Source organism: Sander vitreus, chromosome 5 (genome assembly GCF_031162955.1).
Source record: "Sander vitreus isolate 19-12246 chromosome 5, sanVit1, whole genome shotgun sequence".
In the NCBI taxonomy this organism is placed as follows: domain Eukaryota; kingdom Metazoa; phylum Chordata; class Actinopteri; order Perciformes; family Percidae; genus Sander; species Sander vitreus.
In genome coordinates this window covers 12,716,306-12,734,298 of record NC_135859.1, presented here as the reverse complement: position 1 = coordinate 12,734,298, position 17,993 = coordinate 12,716,306, and the positions used below count along the sequence as shown (strand labels likewise).

General features: G+C 37.1%; 1 protein-coding gene and 1 long non-coding RNA gene across 2 annotated transcripts in view; both read right to left on the bottom strand.

Annotated features, from left to right (window-relative positions):
• Positions 1 to 719: 719 nt before the first annotated feature.
• Positions 720 to 2,188, bottom strand: LOC144518056 (uncharacterized). Its single transcript, XR_013501991.1, has 3 exons — positions 2,068 to 2,188; positions 1,955 to 2,030; positions 720 to 1,130 (listed from the first exon to the last, which is right to left on the bottom strand). It is a non-coding gene; the product is annotated as an uncharacterized LOC144518056 (long non-coding RNA).
• Positions 2,189 to 5,521: 3,333 nt separating this feature from the next.
• cntrl (centriolin) overlaps positions 5,522 to 17,993 on the bottom strand; it is a 111,174-nt gene continuing 98,702 nt past the window's right edge. Inside the window, exons 33-39 of the mRNA XM_078250425.1 lie at positions 13,020 to 13,093; positions 12,862 to 12,945; positions 10,643 to 10,742; positions 10,334 to 10,488; positions 8,020 to 8,076; positions 6,396 to 6,458; positions 5,522 to 5,653 (exon numbers count right to left, since the gene is read on the bottom strand). Of these exons, the coding sequence (XP_078106551.1) occupies positions 5,522 to 5,653; positions 6,396 to 6,458; positions 8,020 to 8,076; positions 10,334 to 10,488; positions 10,643 to 10,742; positions 12,862 to 12,945; positions 13,020 to 13,093 (665 nt within the window). The remainder of the gene's footprint in view (positions 5,654 to 6,395; positions 6,459 to 8,019; positions 8,077 to 10,333; positions 10,489 to 10,642; positions 10,743 to 12,861; positions 12,946 to 13,019; positions 13,094 to 17,993) is intronic.

The window sequence follows — 17,993 nt, the reverse complement described above, 5'->3', positions numbered from 1 at the left end:
ACGCTTTTAATACAAAGAACGAATTGTAAAATAAATGTAAATGTATATTCATTCTAAACCCTTAAAGCGGTCAGCTTTGTAGCCTGCCTGTTCAGGTGAGCGTTTCACTGCCATCCTGTCATCGAACACACCATGAGTCCCATAATCTGCAGAAAGGTTTTTCTCACTGACTTTGTGACGCTTGTCATTAATTTCAGAGAAGTAAGACAATGCACCAGGCTGACTAGTGTATAACTGTAAACTCGTTATTAATCACGACAATAATTATCTCGTAGGCCTATCTCTTCTGATAAACATTCAGTAAGTTTATAACCTGCCGCTACGACACAATAATAAGAACAAATATTTGTTTACAGTACACTGCCAACATCTGGAACAATTGAACAACACTGAATTATATAATTAAGTTTCTTTTCGTTTTTCTGGGTCGAAATGTAAAACAAATTCCAACGTTTTGGTCGTCTTTTTCGACACTTGTCACTTTTTTCGAAGTTTCTGTCAATATTTTTCTGCGCTTTTTTGACGTAAGCTTTTCCCGTTACGTTTTTGAAGATTATCCTGTCGTTTTTGTCACTTTTCCCAATGTTTTTGTCCCTTTTTTCGAAGTTAATGTCACTTTTTTCGGTGCTTTTTTGACATTTTTCCTACGTTTTTCAACGTTCTATTATCAATTTTTCTTTACATGTTATAAAATTGAATAAAACACCCAAATTCAATGCAAGTAGTGAACTGATCATTTATTCAACTTGTGAAGAGCGTTGTATGGAACCATCCACGTTATTTTGTTTTAAAATTTGGTTGAAAGAAACCCAAAATTCTCATACATCCTTTTTTTTGAAAATGGGTAAAAAATAAGAAATAGTTACATAGATGAACATTTTTTTCAACATGACAATACAACAAAAATAAGACCGCAATTAAAAGAAGTCGTAGAAGTCGATAGTTTTTGAGTCGTCGCTGAGAAGTGTCTTCTGGTCGTTGACAAAGACGAGCTTCTGCTGCAGAGAGGGAACTCCTAGTTTCTCCTGGATGAGTTTTTTCAAAGAGCCCACTGAGAGCTGTGGGTTCACCTTCTGTGTGTGGTGCGTCCCATCCATCGATGTGATGATTATATTCATGATGAGAGTGGCCTGAAACATATTGCATTTAAAAGCATAAGAACAATGAACGATTACAGTTTGTTTCATGACAGTTGATCAGAGAACTTCCTATCGTGTGAGACAAACAGAAGACTCGAGGTGTTGAGCCGGCGGCGGGAAACAGGTGATGCTCAGATGTGTTGTGTCACAGTTTATATACAGGCTGCCTCAGCTGATCAACACGTCACCCTTACCTAACATTCGTTTTCCTTACCTGCCTCAATAACTTTTCGTTTCTATTCTCCCAACATGAGTCACTGTTAATTAGCCTGCTCATTTTACTTTCATTCTCTAACTCCACTAGGACGCCTACGTCCTTTTCAAAGGGGTTCCTTTACCCCTCACCTCAAGATGACTGAATGAAAATGGGTTCTGTGGGTACCCACGAGTCTTCCCTTTGTGCCCACTTTATGCTACTGTATCTTCTCTTTGGAAACAAAAAGTTAAGTCATTATCAGATGGAAATATATATATTAGGGCTGTCAATCGATTAAAAAAATGTAATCTAATTAATTACATACTCTGTGATTAATTAATCGAAATTAATCGCATACATAATTAACGGTGCCTGAACCGATACTTTTTAAGAAAGTAAAAAAAAGAAAAGAAAAAAAAAAAGGGTACTAAACAACAGTTGGTGACATTAAAGAACGGCTTGTTTATTGCTAAGGCCATATGGTCAAAATTAAATGTTTAATAATAATGTATAACAATAACTTATTTCACTAGTAAATTGCTGTTGAACAACAAAAACAACCACCAGATGGTAAAGGACATTTACAATAACTTCAAATGCACCAAATGCTGTAGTTTACCAGTTTCATTGAACGCACCGTCTGTGTTGTTTCTCCGACGGCAGCTACAGATTGTTACATCCCGGTGTTGAATCCTCTACAGTAAAACACAGTCAAACTTTACACCGTCACACCTGTCAGCATTGTAACCGTGTTTAGTCCAGCTACTAGCTAGCGGTAGGCTAACTTTAGCTGCTGTTAACTAGCGTCTGTGTTTGTGTTGTCTGTATCGTCTTCACAGCATCAGAGAGAAGCGCAGACATATCAGTGGCACCAGATTTCGGTAGCTAGGGTTGGCAGGAAGAAGATTTTTACAAGTAAATGTTCCAATTAATGATCCAGGCAGCACATTCTCGTCTCCCTCCTTCATTTTACAGTCGAATGGTGGCTAGAACGGCTCCGTGTCAAACGTCAATATGGAATGGATTAATCTGCGTTATTTTATTTAAGGCGTTATTTTTTCTCAGATTAATTAATCGAAATTAACGCGTTATTTTGACAGCCCTAATATATATGCACACACACACACACACACACACACACACACTGTAAAGTCACATTGTCATAGCTTTTATTTAAGTAAAAGTACAAAAGTATTAGCATCTAAATATACTTAAAGTACCCAAAGTATTATGCAGAATAATATTTATTGTTGTATTATAATTATTGACGCGTTAATGTGTTCATCACTTTAATGTTGCAGCTGGTAAATGTGGAGCTCATTTTAATTACTTTGTATACTGCTGGGTAGTTTAATCTATAATAATACATCATCACATTAGTTGATTTTATATATATATATATATATATATATATATATATATATATATATATATATAATAAACTAAATCTGTAAAGCAACTAAAGTTATCAGATAAATGTAGGGGAGTAAAAAGTATTCTATGTAGAGATGTAGTGGAGTAGAAGTAGCATAAAATGTATATAATTTTGTGGTACATAAGTATAATTTTGAGGTAGTTGTACTTAAGTATAGTACTTGAGTAAGTGTACATTTTCGGATCAAACTGATGTTCAGTTGGTGCTGCATAACTCTTTAAACATCTATCCATGTTGTTCAGGTAAACTGTCCTCTCTGAAGATACACACCTGTCTGTCTGTCTGTCTGTCTGTCTGTCTGTCTGTCTACCTACCTCTCCTCCAGCAGGTCCAGGAGATGCTGCAGCTTTGAGGGGCTCAGTTGCCTAGCGACAGTAACTGTGACGACAGAGAGGTGATGCTGCACACTTGGAACACCTGGAAGTCGGACTGTGATTGTCACACAGAGCAGAGCTGCTGCTTCCTCACAGGACCAGCAGGTGTGTTTGTTTCATTCAACATGGAAACATGCTTCAACACAAAGTGTTTATTACAAAGATAAATACCATCTTCATTTACACAGCAGATGTCAAATATAACAACATCTTTTTTACATGTTTTCATGAAGGCACGTTTTGCAGCTCAGTGTTGTTTTCTCACAGATGTTGCTTTGACAGACACAGAAATATCAAGTTATGTTTTTGTCCCCTACTCACAGTAATGTCAATGCTGCATTCATGTCATTCGGGAGTTATTTTAATGACCAGTTTCAACATCCAACAGTGTTTGTTCTGATATATCTGACTAAATAATAAAGTGTTGTCAGATTAAGTCCAGATATGAGTTTCTGGTGTAATATTGTCAGTTCACAGTATTTTTGAACTCTTACACAACTAACTCTGCTTTTGTCGTCGTCATCTTTCTCAACATCCACCATTTGTCCCATTTGACTTGAACGCAGCATTAGCCTTGTACATGTCAACAAAACCAGCTAAACAAACAGCTGCTCCATAAAGATGTTTTTGTTTTCACTTATCGCATAAAATCCTCCTGCTTGGAACTTGACCCAACCCAAGTCAGGGTTCATACGCATTTTAACCAATACTTTTCCATGACTTTTTGGCAAATTTCCATGACTATGTATTCCTGAAAATGTCAGTCGACATTATACAATAAGAATAAAAATCTGTGTTAAAGTTTACCCTCAGAGGTTTAACAATAAAATGAATGACAATTTATGTGGTTCATAGTGGGATTCGTAATAACGCGCCCTGAATAGAATGTTGAGGTTAGGACGACGTGAAAATACATTTATTAATCACATATTATTATGCTGTGTTAAAAAAAAAAAAATTCCATGACTTTTCCAAAACTTTCTGGGTTATGTTTCCAAAACCTTTCCAGGCCTGGAATTTGCATTTTTTAAATTCCATAACTTTTCCAGGTTTTTTCAAAACGTATGAACCCTGCAAGTACTCTGCAAGTTGTTGTGGAAAGAAACCGAACCAAGGGAAAACCACTCCAAGTTAACAAACTCATCAACTGATTCGGACCAATGATATTGAAATGAAGTCCTTTCCATAATGTAGTAATAACAATATATGAGCCTGTCAGTGGCAAAAACAGACAGACAGTGCAGGCAGTGCGGTTGCACTGACAGAGGGGGGCCTTCCAACAATGTGTTGGGCAGAGTGACACTGACTTGCGAGTGGTTCAGATTGCCACCTCGGAAATACAACTGTGTTTAAATAACTGTTTTTCAATAAAAAAAAACGGTCTCCATCATAATTTGCATTTTTCTTTGTAAAATAGTCAATAGCAATTTAATAAAATTTAAATTATATGATTATTCTACATAAATTACAAAAAACTATAAACTACTAAAAAAAACTTTACAATTAAATGCAGGGTGGCAAACTCATCAGGGGTTAAAAAGTTGACAGATGCCCCAGGAAATTAGTTTTCTTAAACATGGATTTACAGTCAATTTTAGCATAATGATATAGGGAAGAACTCACCCTAATAGTATGTAATTACTGCTACAAATGTAAGGGCAACATCAGTTCAGGGAACTTAAATACATAAATAAACTAATTGGATCAACAAGAATTACAAAAACGACAATTTTTGGATTCAAAACTGTGATTTTCATTAAAAGGTGACAATTTTGCACCCATGAAATGTATCAATTCTTATTTTCTTTGGTATGTTTGTCATACACAGATAAGCAGTAATAATTGCTGAGTAATATCTATGTTGATATTGTCCAATGGCAAGTCTCTTATTTGATCATGTGACAAGACAATACAGTATATGATAGCTAGTTTATGCGCAAAATCTGTCAAGCCTGACTGAGCACATCAGCAAGCCTAATGGTGTGTGTGTTTCTTTGTGTGTTTAATAACTAGTAACTAGCATGCACTAGGGCCCGTCGTAACTACTTTATGCCGCTGGTTTCAGCTGAGAAAAGTCTTCAGTGACGAGGAGTTAATGTTCAGTCGACTAAACGCAAGTCTGTTTCTTAAAGTTTTCAGAAAAAAAGGAAAATTTGAACATTGAAGACAACTGGGCAACTCCACCTGATACAATAGAACCCTCCAGAACAGCTGCTAAATTACTAAATGACAAATAAATGCATAAAGTTTCACCTCAGTGCAGACATGTTTCCATTCTGATAAAACAAACCTTAATGTTTGGCATCCGTTAACTTCACGTGTGTGTGTGTGTGTGTGTGTGTGTGTGTGTGTGTGTGTGTGTGTGTGTGTGTGTGTGTCATGGAGTGTGTGTTAGCAGTGAGTCCAGCTGGTCCAGTCGGTGTTTTAGTCCCAGTAAACTCTCCTCAGCCTCCTGTCGTCTCACCTTCATATTCTCCTGCTGGTTCCACAAACTGCAGCGCAGACGAGCCTCAACCGCAAAACAACAAACACTCATTCAGGTTTTACTCACTCTCACTGGACTGATTACTACACTTCAAACATGTATTTTATTCTGTCTTCTCCAGTCACAAGACATGTTTAGCCTAGCTTAGGACAAAGACTGGAAGCAAAGGGAAACTGTTAGCCGAGCTCCATCATAAGAGGCTACATAATGCAATAGCTCTGAGTCTGATTCACATGTTTATGTTGTACATTGAACTGATGTAGAAGCAGAAATGTCAAAAGGAGTTGTTAGTTTGATCTCTGTCAGCTAAACTAACTGGCTACAGGATGAACTGCTGACTAGCTTGTTAGCTAACTGTTGCTAAAACCTCAATGTCTCCTTTTTACATCTATGCTTCTACACCAGATCAATTAACAACACACAACATGTGAAGGCTAAACACAGGGTCTCTCTCTGCACTGGACACAGAGATGAAAGTGACTTACAATAATCTTTATTTTTCTTCCATCTGAAATATTTGGAGAAGATAGAACAAGATGATTTAAATATTTGAATCTCACACTGAATTATCAAGATTCAAATCAGCAAATAGTCTAAGTATATGTCTTACAACCAAACCAACCACAGACCAACTGGTAATAAAAAAATTAGACTGGATCATCTTGATTTCATCCTGTCAAAAGTGTGGACATTTTACTGTAAACTCAAACAATTTAACAATCTGTGTTTATTTCTTATGTAAGTTAATAATAAAACAAAAGTTTACCTTTAGTCGGTCCTCTTGTTGTTTCAGTTTTTCTCTCTGCAGTTCAACCTTCCACCGCTCCTCCTGAAAATAAACATAGGCTATGTTTAGATGGAAAAGATCTGAAGAGAAAACGCAAAAGTGGCGTTGCGTTCTCACTTTTTATTCCACATTTAGACAAGCGTTTTTGGGGGGAAATCTGCGTGCATATGGTGACACAAAAGCGTGTGAAATTCGATGTAGTATGCACACCAGGCGGCTAGGTGGTAGTGTGAAGCACTGCTACACAACACCACCAAGTCTGCGCACCTGCGTAGAACCTTCCTTCTACTTCTCTCCCTCTCCTCCTCCTCTCTCCCTCTCCTCTCTCTCCCTAGTAGCGCGAAACCAAAACATGGCGAAGCGAACAACAAAAGCTGACAATTTTGTCTGGACAGACGAGGAGGTGGAGTTATTGCTCCAAACAACCTTAGATTACAAAGCCACAAAGGCACAACAGGGCATGGACTGGGAGTCCTGCCAGTCAAAATATATAGAAATATAGACCGAAACAGTATCCTGTACCTGGAGGGATTTCATATTCACATGAGAAAGATGCTATCTGTCAGATATCATCAAAGCTGAAAGCCATGCGGACCAAGTATAGGCAGTCTGTGGATACCCAATGGCGGAGGGGCTATGGGCGAGTAATCACTCTATATTTTGATTTATGTAACGAAATATGGGGTGGGTCGCCAGCCACCACAACAATAGAGGCTGCAGACTTTCGAGTTTTTACCCTTTAGATGGGAACGCGACAGTGGAGCGTTTTTAAGATTTCCACTCTGGAGGGTGGTTTCACTTTTTTGCATTTTTAAGCCCCAAAAAACGCCGTCGCTGTCTAAACGAAAGGCACATCTGATAAAATATTTTGTCGTTTTCACCCGCGAGCGTTGTCGTGTAAACAGGGCCATAGTCAGCGACATGATTAACTGTGTACCTGAAAAACTTTAAACTGTTAACACAAAGTTGGAGGTGCCCCCCAGGACTGCCCACATACTTTAAAACTTAAATCTAAATACATGATTGAAGAAATAAATGTTTTTTAAACAATTAACTGTAAAAATGAATTAATGACTTCATGTGTAACTGGGTGAATACAGTTTCCTTCATTTCTGTAAATGTAACTTTATTTATTTTCATGTATTTCAGAGTAAAATCTTTGGCTCCGAGTCGACATGCAGTCCAGTGATCTTTTACAGTGAGATCAGGACCCAGAAATACAGACCAATCATTAAACAAATGCAGATATTAAGCTAGATTACTGATATGAATTTATTTAAATTGTTCATTATTTTACGAATATATTTAACGATTATTAGGAGATGTTTCATCCTCCATTAACGGGAGCTATGGACAATCACTAATTCATCTGATCACTGTGATATAAAGTGGACTAGGGTTGCAGTTTCATTCCTTCAAGGGTCATTGTAACTGATAAATAATTGTGTAATGCCATGAAACCTTGATATTTTCTGAGCCGGATATCGTACCGTTAAAATCTCCATACCATTATACCATTGCAACCCTAAAGCAGACAACACAATTTAAAGTGTTAACATGTCTGCAGTCCCCTGAGTTCAGGTGTGTTTCTGTCAGGACTCACCTCAGAACTGAAGGCTGATCTCAGACCAACTGTAGACAGGTAGAAAGACTCATCCTCCTCCTCCTCCCTGCTGTCCTACACACACACACACACACACACACACACACACACACACACACACACACACACACACACACACACACACACACACACACACACACCTTGTTAAATGAACAGCAGGTTTATATGGTTTACGTAGCAAACAGTCCTCTTAGTATAAACTTCCTATTAAATAAAGAGAGCACTAACTACCTAACCTACTACCTCATCTCTAGCACTGCCTTTACATACACTCATTGTTTTGTTCATACATACAGTATATCTGCTACTTTTGTAATATGCTAATGTGTTTTATGTAAGGGATAATGCAGAGCTTTGTGTCGGGGTCCTGCATCTTCCTGTTGGGGTTTGATTGGCAATGATTACCCGCTCGCTCTACATTATCCCGCTTTTTACATGGCTACTAAGAAATCAATACATTTAAACAAAATATTGATTTAAAAATAATTTTATTGATTTGAAAATGGTCCTCACGCAGTGGTCTGCTATTCAGAAATAACAGACTGTAGAAAGCCGTAACTGATCAATTAGAATTGAGTATTTAACAAAGCCGTGTAATAATGTATCATATTGTGTTGTACTGTAGTGCCTGCTAAAACCTTGCATTGATAACATTAGACTGTGGAAATTGTAGTAATCTTGACAGAGACAACTTCTCACGTTGAGCACACAAATGCGTGTCTCATTTATTTATATAGGGAAAACAATTCATTCACAAAATGGTGCTGCCCAGCAACCCAACCCCCAGGTCCCACGTGACGTCATCACACGCTTAAAGGGACCGCAATCCCTAAACCAACATAATACATGCACAACATATTACATTAAACAACACAGGTGAATTATGTCTGTCACAATCACCACAAGACCATTCTTAATAACCTGCCCAGGGACAACAGATGAAAACAAGCTTAATAGCTAACTCTTAAGGCCCTGACACACCAAGCCGATGGCCGGGAACTAGTGGTGACGACGGTCGACTGTGGTGTTGCCTCTCGTCAGCCTGTGTCGCCTTTGTCTTGGCCAAAAATTTGCACTGGAACACACCGCAAAGACTACAGCTGACTGTCAAGTACCACGTACTTCTGCGCCTGCGTGAGAGAAAATAACTCTCCATACCAGCAAGTGGCGGTAATCTATTCGTCATTCAACAGGGGAAACTGGATAACGTGCTATGATATCCACAACAACGCATTTGCTTGATCAGTGGCAGAAGCCTACGGTCCTTCTGCTTCACTCCCCACCGGGAAGACAACGGTGCCAGGAGATGGCTAACTGGAGTGTCCCTCTCCCGGGCTGTCTTCCGTTCTCTTGACAAAGAAGTCTCCCTACAGTGGGAGCGACCAAACGGCCCGTTGCTGGCTTTTAGCTAACGTTAGCTTGCTAATTTCACCCACCCAACATTCATCCTTCATCATACACTGGTTACAGAAAATTAGCCAAACTAAATCTGGTGACAGTAATGTGCTTTCCTTCGATTTGACAAGAGCATGTGAATTAAACATTAAGTTCTTACATTTTACTAATATAGAGGCTGGCTGGCTGGCTGTAAGCTAGCTTGTTTGCTAGGGGGCTAATTGTTTAGCGGTGCAGAGGGTGCAAAGAGAGAGAGGTCTATTACAGTCTTTATATTAAATATCACGGTGTAGGATATTAGTATATTAACGTTAGTTTATTTAGGTATATAGAGATCTTTTAAAAGACACGTTATTGTTGGAATAAATATGCCTACACAAGTAGTTATGTATATCTCGTTCTACGTTTGCCATCTTATGGACATAATGTGCAAAAATAGACATTCCAATCGTTCAAACTTGTGTGTTTTTAGAAGGAATATTCAAATGTCATTTTTGACCAGTTTTGACAGCTCTGATGTGTATTGGATTGATCAGATGAGATGAAAAATTAAAGAAGCCTTGTTTGTGCCTGTCACAGTCTCGTTTGTTTTCCTCACTCTCGTTTTTAAGCTGAACAGCCAATCAGATGAATAGGCTGTACGCTGATCGGCCGAAAAAAGGCAGACGCTTGGCGACTGTGCGGGACACACCGCACAAACTAGGCCGACGATAGCCGATGGTCGGCTTGGTGTGTCAGGGCCTTTACACTCTACATTAAGGTGGAAACTAAAGAGTTGATTAATGTGCAATGTCCCTGGTAAATAAATAAATGGTTTACATACAGACTAGTATCCTGGGATCACCTTAAAAACTTGTATTTATTATTGATTTATTAATCATTGTATGTGACGCTTCACCTCCTCTTCTGTCTTGTGTTGTTTGTCCTCTTTCACTCGAAGCTCCTCAAGTTTCTTTTGTAGCCCCTCCTCTTCCAGCTGTAGCTCCTCCTCCTGCTGTTTTAGCTCCTCCTCCTTGTGGATCAGCTGTTTCTCTCTCAGCCACAGCTCCTCCTCTGATCAATCACAATCAATCAGTTACACAAGTTACTTTTTTTTTCCCACATATACATTTGTTTTTCTCATGTAAAACACTTGAAAAATATCTCAGATCTAAATGTCCTGTAGGACGGAAAGTATGTGGAACAGAATAAATGAGTGTTGACTGACTGATCTGGTTGAGCTGCAGCTGCTGTTGGGTCAGACGGCGCCCCCTGTCCTCCAACTGTGACACTGCAGCTTTAAAATCCTCCAGTCCAACACACACTGCCTGAGGGAGAGAGAGAGAGAGTGCGCTAAAAAAAGATGTATCAGTTGATCAGCAGATCAACTATTCTCTGGTTATACATGATTGCTGATATTATTTACAGTACAGGCCAAAAGTTTGGACACACCTTCTCATTCAATGCGATTTCTTTATTTTCATGACTATTTACATTGTAGATTCTCACTGAAGCCATCGAAACTATGAATAAACACATATGGAATTATGTACTTAACAAAAAAGTGTGAAATAACTGAAAACATGTCTTATATTTTAGATTCCTCAAAGTAGCCACCCTTTGCTTTTTTGATAGCGCTGCAAACCCTTGGTGTTCTCTCAATGAGCTTCATGAGGTAGTCACCTGAAATGGTTTTCACTTCACAGGTGTGCCTTGTCAGGGTTAATTAGTGGAGTTTTTTTCCCTTATTAATGGGGTTGGGACCATCAGTTGTGTTGTGCAGAAGTCAGATTGATACACAGCCGACAGCCCTATTGGACAACTGTTAGAATTCATATTATGGCAAGAACCAATCAGCTAAGTAAAGAGAAACGAGTGGCCATCATTACTTTAACAAATGAAGGTCAGGCTGGAAAATTGCGAAAACTTTGAATGTGTCCCCAAGTGCAGTCGCAATAACCATCAAGCGCTACAGCAAAACTGGCTCACATGAGGACTGCCCCAGGAAAGGAAGACCAAGAGTCACCTCTGCTGCTGAGGATAAGTTCATCCGAGTCACCAGCCTCAGAAATCGCAAGTTAACAGCAGCTCAGATTAGAGACCAGATGAATGCCTCACAGAGTTCCAGCAGCAGACACATCTCTAGAACAACTGTTAAGAGGAGACTGCGCGAATCAGGCCTTCATGGTCAAGTAGCTGCTAGGAAACCAGAGAGAGAAGAGATTTGTTTGGGCCAAGAAACACAAGGAATGGACATTAGACCAGTGGAAATCTGTACTTTGGTCCAAATTTGAGATCTTTAGTTCCAACCGCCGTGTCTTTGTGCGACGCAGAAAAGGTGAATGGATGGATTCTACATGCCTGGTTCCCACCGTGAAGCATGGAGGAGGAGGTGTGATGGTGTGGGGGTGCTTTGCTGGTGACACTGTTAGGGATGTATTCAAAATTTAAGGCATATTGAACCAGCATGGCTACCACAGCATCCTGCAACGACATGCCATCCCATCCGGTTTTTCGTTTAGTTGGACCATCATTTATTTTTCAACAGGACAATGACCCCAAACACACCTCCAGGCTGTGTAAGGGCTATTTGACCAAGAAGGAGAGTGATGGAGTGCTGCGCCAGATGACCTGGCCTTCACAGTCACCGGACCTGAACCCAATCGAGATGGTTTGGGTGTGAGGTGGACCGCAGAGTGAAAGCAAAAGGGCCAACAAGTGCTAAGCATCTCTGGGAACTCCTTGACTGTTGGAAAACCATTTCAGGTGACTACCTCTTGAAGCTCATCAAGAGAATGCCAAGAGTGTGCAAAGCAGTAATCCGAGCAAAGGGTGGCTACTTTGAAGAAACTAGAATATAAGAAATGTTTTCAGTTATTTCACACTTTTTTGTTAAGTACATAATTCCACGTGTTCATTCATAGTTTTGATGCCTTCAGTGAGAATCTACAATGTAAATAGCCATGAAAATAAAGGAAATGCATTGAATGAGAAGGTGTGTCCAAACTTTTGGCCTGTACTGTACATATTTTACTAAGGTAATATTTTGAATGCAGGGCTTTTACTTGTAGTAGTAGAGTAGTGTAAGTGTGGTATAGGTAATTTTACTGCAGTAAAGGATCTGAATATGACTTCAACTACTGACTGCGTTATAAATGTGCAAGGTAGTAGACAGGTTAGCAGGGTTTTTTAATTTATGTGCTCAATATTGTTTGTGAATTATTGTTTGGCCGTAATGTTTTATTAGATCACGTTAAGTTATTGTATATATTTGTATTGTTATATTTAAGTCAAAGTAACTGTGTAGTATCCAAGAACAGTGTTTCTTGTTGGTTTCTGTTTTGGCCCCTACATGTTTCTGTGTAACTGTGTTAGTGATGTGTTAGTGATGTCTCTGTGAATTTAGCTATATGTCATGTTTGAATTGTGTGTGTGTGTGTGTTCTACCTGTTTGTCTTCTATCTGCCTGTCGAGCTCTTTCAGGTGTTCTGCTCTCTGCTGCTGCTGCTGCTGACTGCACACATTCATCTCCTACAGGACACAAACACGCTAATCAGAAATGTCACTTGTCGTGTGTGTGTGTGTGTGTGTGTGTGTGCGCGCACCTGTTCCAGAGTCTGCAGGTGTTTCTTCCTCTCCTCTACTTGTTCACTGAGCAGAGACAACAGCTCTGAGTTCTCTGAAACACAAACATGAGATAATGTTGTGCATCCTTTAACTCTTTTCTGCTTCCAATTGTCTTTTTTACATTTAAAGTCTATTAAGTATTATCTCAAAATAAAATATAGTATAGAAATCATATGGTGGAAAATAATCATTTGGTATGCTTAAAAAAAGTCATAATATATTATGTGTAAAAAGTTAGAGTATAGAAAGTTGAAAAAAGTCACAGTATAGTATGTTAAAAAAGGTCATAGTATGTAGAAAATAAGTTACAGTAAAGAATGCCGAAAGTCATAGTATAGTATGTTGAAAAAAGTCATAGTTTAGCATGTCGAAAAAAAAACTCATAGTATATTATGTCAAAAAAGTCACAGCATAGAATGTCGAAAAAGTAATAGTATAGTATGTCGAAAAAAAGTCATCGTATAGTATGTCGAAAAAAGTCGCAGTATATTAGGACCGTTCGGTATTTATGGAATGGACCTCCGGAGGAAAATAGGGGAGGGTCATGTCTTTTTATTCTTTGTTCAGGGGAGGGCCACCAACGTTTCTTAGTCTTGGGGGGGGGGGGTGTTCATGAACTGTTGTATTCATGAAAACAGCAAAATTTCAAAGTGGCTTGTTTGGTGCAAATGTTTCCATGTAGCTCTCAGTCTCAGATTTTTGTTGGGACAGTTGGGTCTGACCCAACAAAAATCACGAGTCGGGTATGGCTGCAGCCTGGTGCTGTCCCCGAGGTGTTTTGGATGTTTTTGAACTAAACAGTACGGCTAAATCATGCTAATGAATACAATATTTTTTTTCAGCAGATGCCTTAGTTACAACACGATGGAGCTAGCAGAGCAGTTTTGTGTTTATATGTGCGGGCGGGATTTATTCAGTTTGGGAAATCCCACGGTCTCTACAAAGTTATAGCTCAAATTGTCTGGCTGACTAAACAGGAAGGGACTAGAAATCCTGTCTGTCGTTTTGTTTTTGTATTTCAAGAGCGAATTGCTCCACAATATGAATACAGATTGATTATCACTTATTTTGTTGGTAACCATTGTTGTATAATCACAATTATTACACTTAAAGAGGCCTACACTTCAGTGATGCGCCTTTTGGACCTCAAAATTAAACACTCTGATGTAATATGGCTTAAACAAACGTCAACGTTAAACCCTGATGCAATTTTAAATGTTTTATGATTTCAGAAAGGAGGAGGTTAACCATTACTTTATATTAATCCTATTTTTTGTTGTCAAATATCCATAAATGCAGCTTTCGAAATTATAGAAGATTAAAAAGTTTTAGCCTATAATAACATATTGGTTAACCTCCTCTTATCAAAATTTTAGATATCAGATCCCCTTCTAATGGGAGGGATGAAAACCTTTTTATTGTAGCCTACTCTTCTGTGGTCTCATATGTTATAATTGTAAAAGAGTATTCATTTTAGTATTATGTGAGTGGCTTTATTGTTGAGCTACGTTTTTTGCACTTGGCATACGTCTTTTTGTTACGCTTGTCCTTTTTTTTTACTGTTATGAATTTGCAAATAAAGCATTAATAAAAAAAAGTAAAGTCATCGCAGGTTTCATCAAAATCCTCATCGCACCCAAGTATCTTTAGTGTATAATGTCCACAAAAGTAATATTAAAGCACGTTGTGGTTTAATAGTTTAGTATGTAAAAAAAAGTCATAGTATAGTTTGTCGAAAGTCATAGTATAGTATGTCGAAAAAGGTCACAGTATATTACGTCAAAAAAAGTCATAGTATAGTATTTCAAAAATAAGTCATAGTAAAGCATGTCGAAAGTCATAGTATATTATGTCGAAGCGTCCAAGTATCTTTATTGTATAATGTCATATTATAGTATGTCAAAAAAAGTCATAGTATAGCTTGTCGAAAATAGTCATGGTTTAGTACAGTATGTCGAAAAAAGTCATAGTTTAGTATGTCAAAAAAAAGTCATAGTTTAGTACGTCAAAAAAAGTCATGGTATAGTATATCGAAAGTTACAGTATAGTATGTCGAAAAAGTCACAGTATATTAGGTCGAAAAAAGTCATGGTATAGTATGTCGAAAGTTATAGTATAGCATAGTATTTTGAAAAAAGTCATAGTTTAGTACGTCAAAAAAAGTCATAGTATAGTTTATCGAACAAAGTCATGGTATAGTATGTCGAAAGTTACAGTATAGTATGTCGAAAAAAGTCGCAGTATATGATGTCAAAAAAGTCATGGTGTAGTATGTTAAAAAAGTCATGGTATAGTATGTCGAAAAAAGTCGCAGTATATGATGTCAAAAAGGTCATAGTATACTATGTCAAAAAAGTCATGGTTTAGTATTTCAAAAATAAGTCATAGTATAGCATGTCGAAAGTCATAGTATATTATTCCGAAGAAAATCCCAGTATATTATAAGTTAGACGAGGTGGCCAAGTGGTTAAGGCGATGGACTGTTAATCTATTATGCTCGCGTGGGTTCAAATCCCATCCTCGTCGCTCCCAAGTATCGTTAGTGTATAATGTCCACAAAAGCACATCATGGTTTAAAATGTAGTAGTGTGATAGCGGAGATAGTGTGTATCTTTAGTGTATAATGTCATATTATAGTATGTCAAAAAAAGTCATAGTATAGTTTGTCGAAAAAAGTCATAGTATAGTATGTCGAAAAAAGTCACAGTATATTACGTCAAAAAAAGTCAAAGTATAGTAATTCAAAAATAAGTTATAGTAAAGCATGTCGAAAGTCGTAGTATATTATGTCCAAGTATCTTTAGTGTATAATGTCATAGTATGTCAAAAAAAGTCATAGTATAGTTTGTCGAAAAAAGTCATGTATGTCGAAAGTTATAGTATAGTATAGTATTTTGAAAAAGGTCATACTATAGTATGTCAAAAAAAAGTCATAGTTTTAGTACGTCAAAAAAAGTCGTAGTATAGTTTGTCGAACAAAGTCATGGTATAGTATGTCGAAAGTTACAGTATAGTATGTCGAAAGTCACAGTATATTACGTCAAAAAAGTCATGGTATAGTATGTCGAAAGTCATAGTATAGTATGTCAAAAAAAAGTCATGGTTTTAGTATGTCAAAAAAAGTCATAGTAAAGTATTTTGAAAAAGGTCATAGTATAGTATGTCAAAAAAGTCATGGTTTAGTATGTCGAAAAAAAGTCATAATATAGTATTTAAAAAATAAGTCAAAATAAGTCAAAATAAGTCATAGTATAGTATAGTATTTTGAAAAAGGTCATAGTATAGTATGTCAAAAAAAAAGTCATGGTTTTAGTACGTCAAAAAAAGTCATAGTATAGTTTGTCGAACAAAGTCATGGTATAGTATGTCGAAAGTTACAGTATAGTATGTCGAAAAAAGTCGCAGTATATGATGTCAAAAAGGTCATAGTATAGTATGTCAAAAAAGTCATGGTATAGTATGTCCAAAAAAAGTCGCAGTATATGATGTCAAAAAAGTCATAGTATAGTATGTCAAAAAAGTCATGGTTTAGTATTTCAAAAATAAGTCATAGTATAGCATGTCGAAAGTCATAGTATATTATTCCGAAGAAAATCCCAGTATATTATAAGTTAGACGAGGTGGCCAAGTGGTTAAGGCGATGGACTGTTAATCTATTATGCTCGCGTGGGTTCAAATCCCATCCTCGTCGCTCCCAAGTATCGTTAGTGTATAATGTCCACAAAAGCACATCATGGTTTAAAATGTAGTAGTGTGATAGCGGAGATAGTGTGTATCTTTAGTGTATAATGTCATATTATAGTATGTCAAAAAAAGTCATAGTATAGTTTGTCAAAAGTCATATTATAGTATGTCAAAAAAAGTCATGGTATAGTATGTCGAAAGTTACAGTATAGTATGTCGAAAGTCACAGTATATTACGTCAAAAAAAGTAATAGTATAGCATTTCAAAAATAAGTTATAGTAAAGCATGTCGAAAGTTGTAGTATATTATGTCCAAGTATCTTTAGTGTATAATGTCATAGTAAGTCAAAAAAAGTCATAGTATAGTTTGTCGAAAAAAGTCATGTATGTCGAAAGTTATAGTATAGTATAGTATAGTATTTTGAAAAAATTCATAGTATAGTATGTCAAAAAAAGTCATAGTTTTAGTACGTCAAAAAAAGTCGTAGTATAGTTTGTCGAACAAAGTCATGGTATAGTATGTCGAAAGTTACAGTATAGTATGTCGAAAAAAGTCGCAGTATATGATGTCAAAAAAGTCACGGTATAGTATTTTGGAAAAAGGTCATAGTATAGTATGTCAAAAAAGTCATGGTTTAGTATGTCGAAAAAAAGTCATAGTATAGTATTTCGAAAAAGGTCATAGTATAGTAGGTCAAAAAAGTCATGGTTCAGTATGTCGAAAAAAAGTCATAATATAGCATTTCATAGTATAGTGTAGTATTTTGAAAAAGGTCATAGTATAGTATGTCAAAAAAAGTCATGGTTTTAGTTCGTCAAAAAAGTCATAGTATAGTTTGTCGAACAAAGTCATGGTATAGTATGTCGAAAGTTATAGTATAGTATTTTGAAAAAGGTCATAGTATAGTATGTCAAAGAAAGTCATGGCATCCCAGACGAGGTGGCCGAGTGGTTAAGGCGATGGACTGCTAATGGTTTGGTTTAGTATGTCCAAAAAAAGTCATAGTATAGTATTTTGAAAAAGGTCATAGTATAGTATGTCAAAAAAGTCATGGTTTAGTATGTCCAAAAAAAGTCATAGTATAGTATGTCAAAAAAAAGTCATAGTTTAGTACGTCAAAAAAAGTCATAGTATAGTTTGTCACAAAAAGGCATGGTATAGTATATCGAAAGTTACAGTATAGTATGTCGTAAAAGTCACAGTATATTAGTTTGAAAAAAGTCATGGTATAGTATATCGAAAGTTATAGTATAGTATTTCGAAAAAA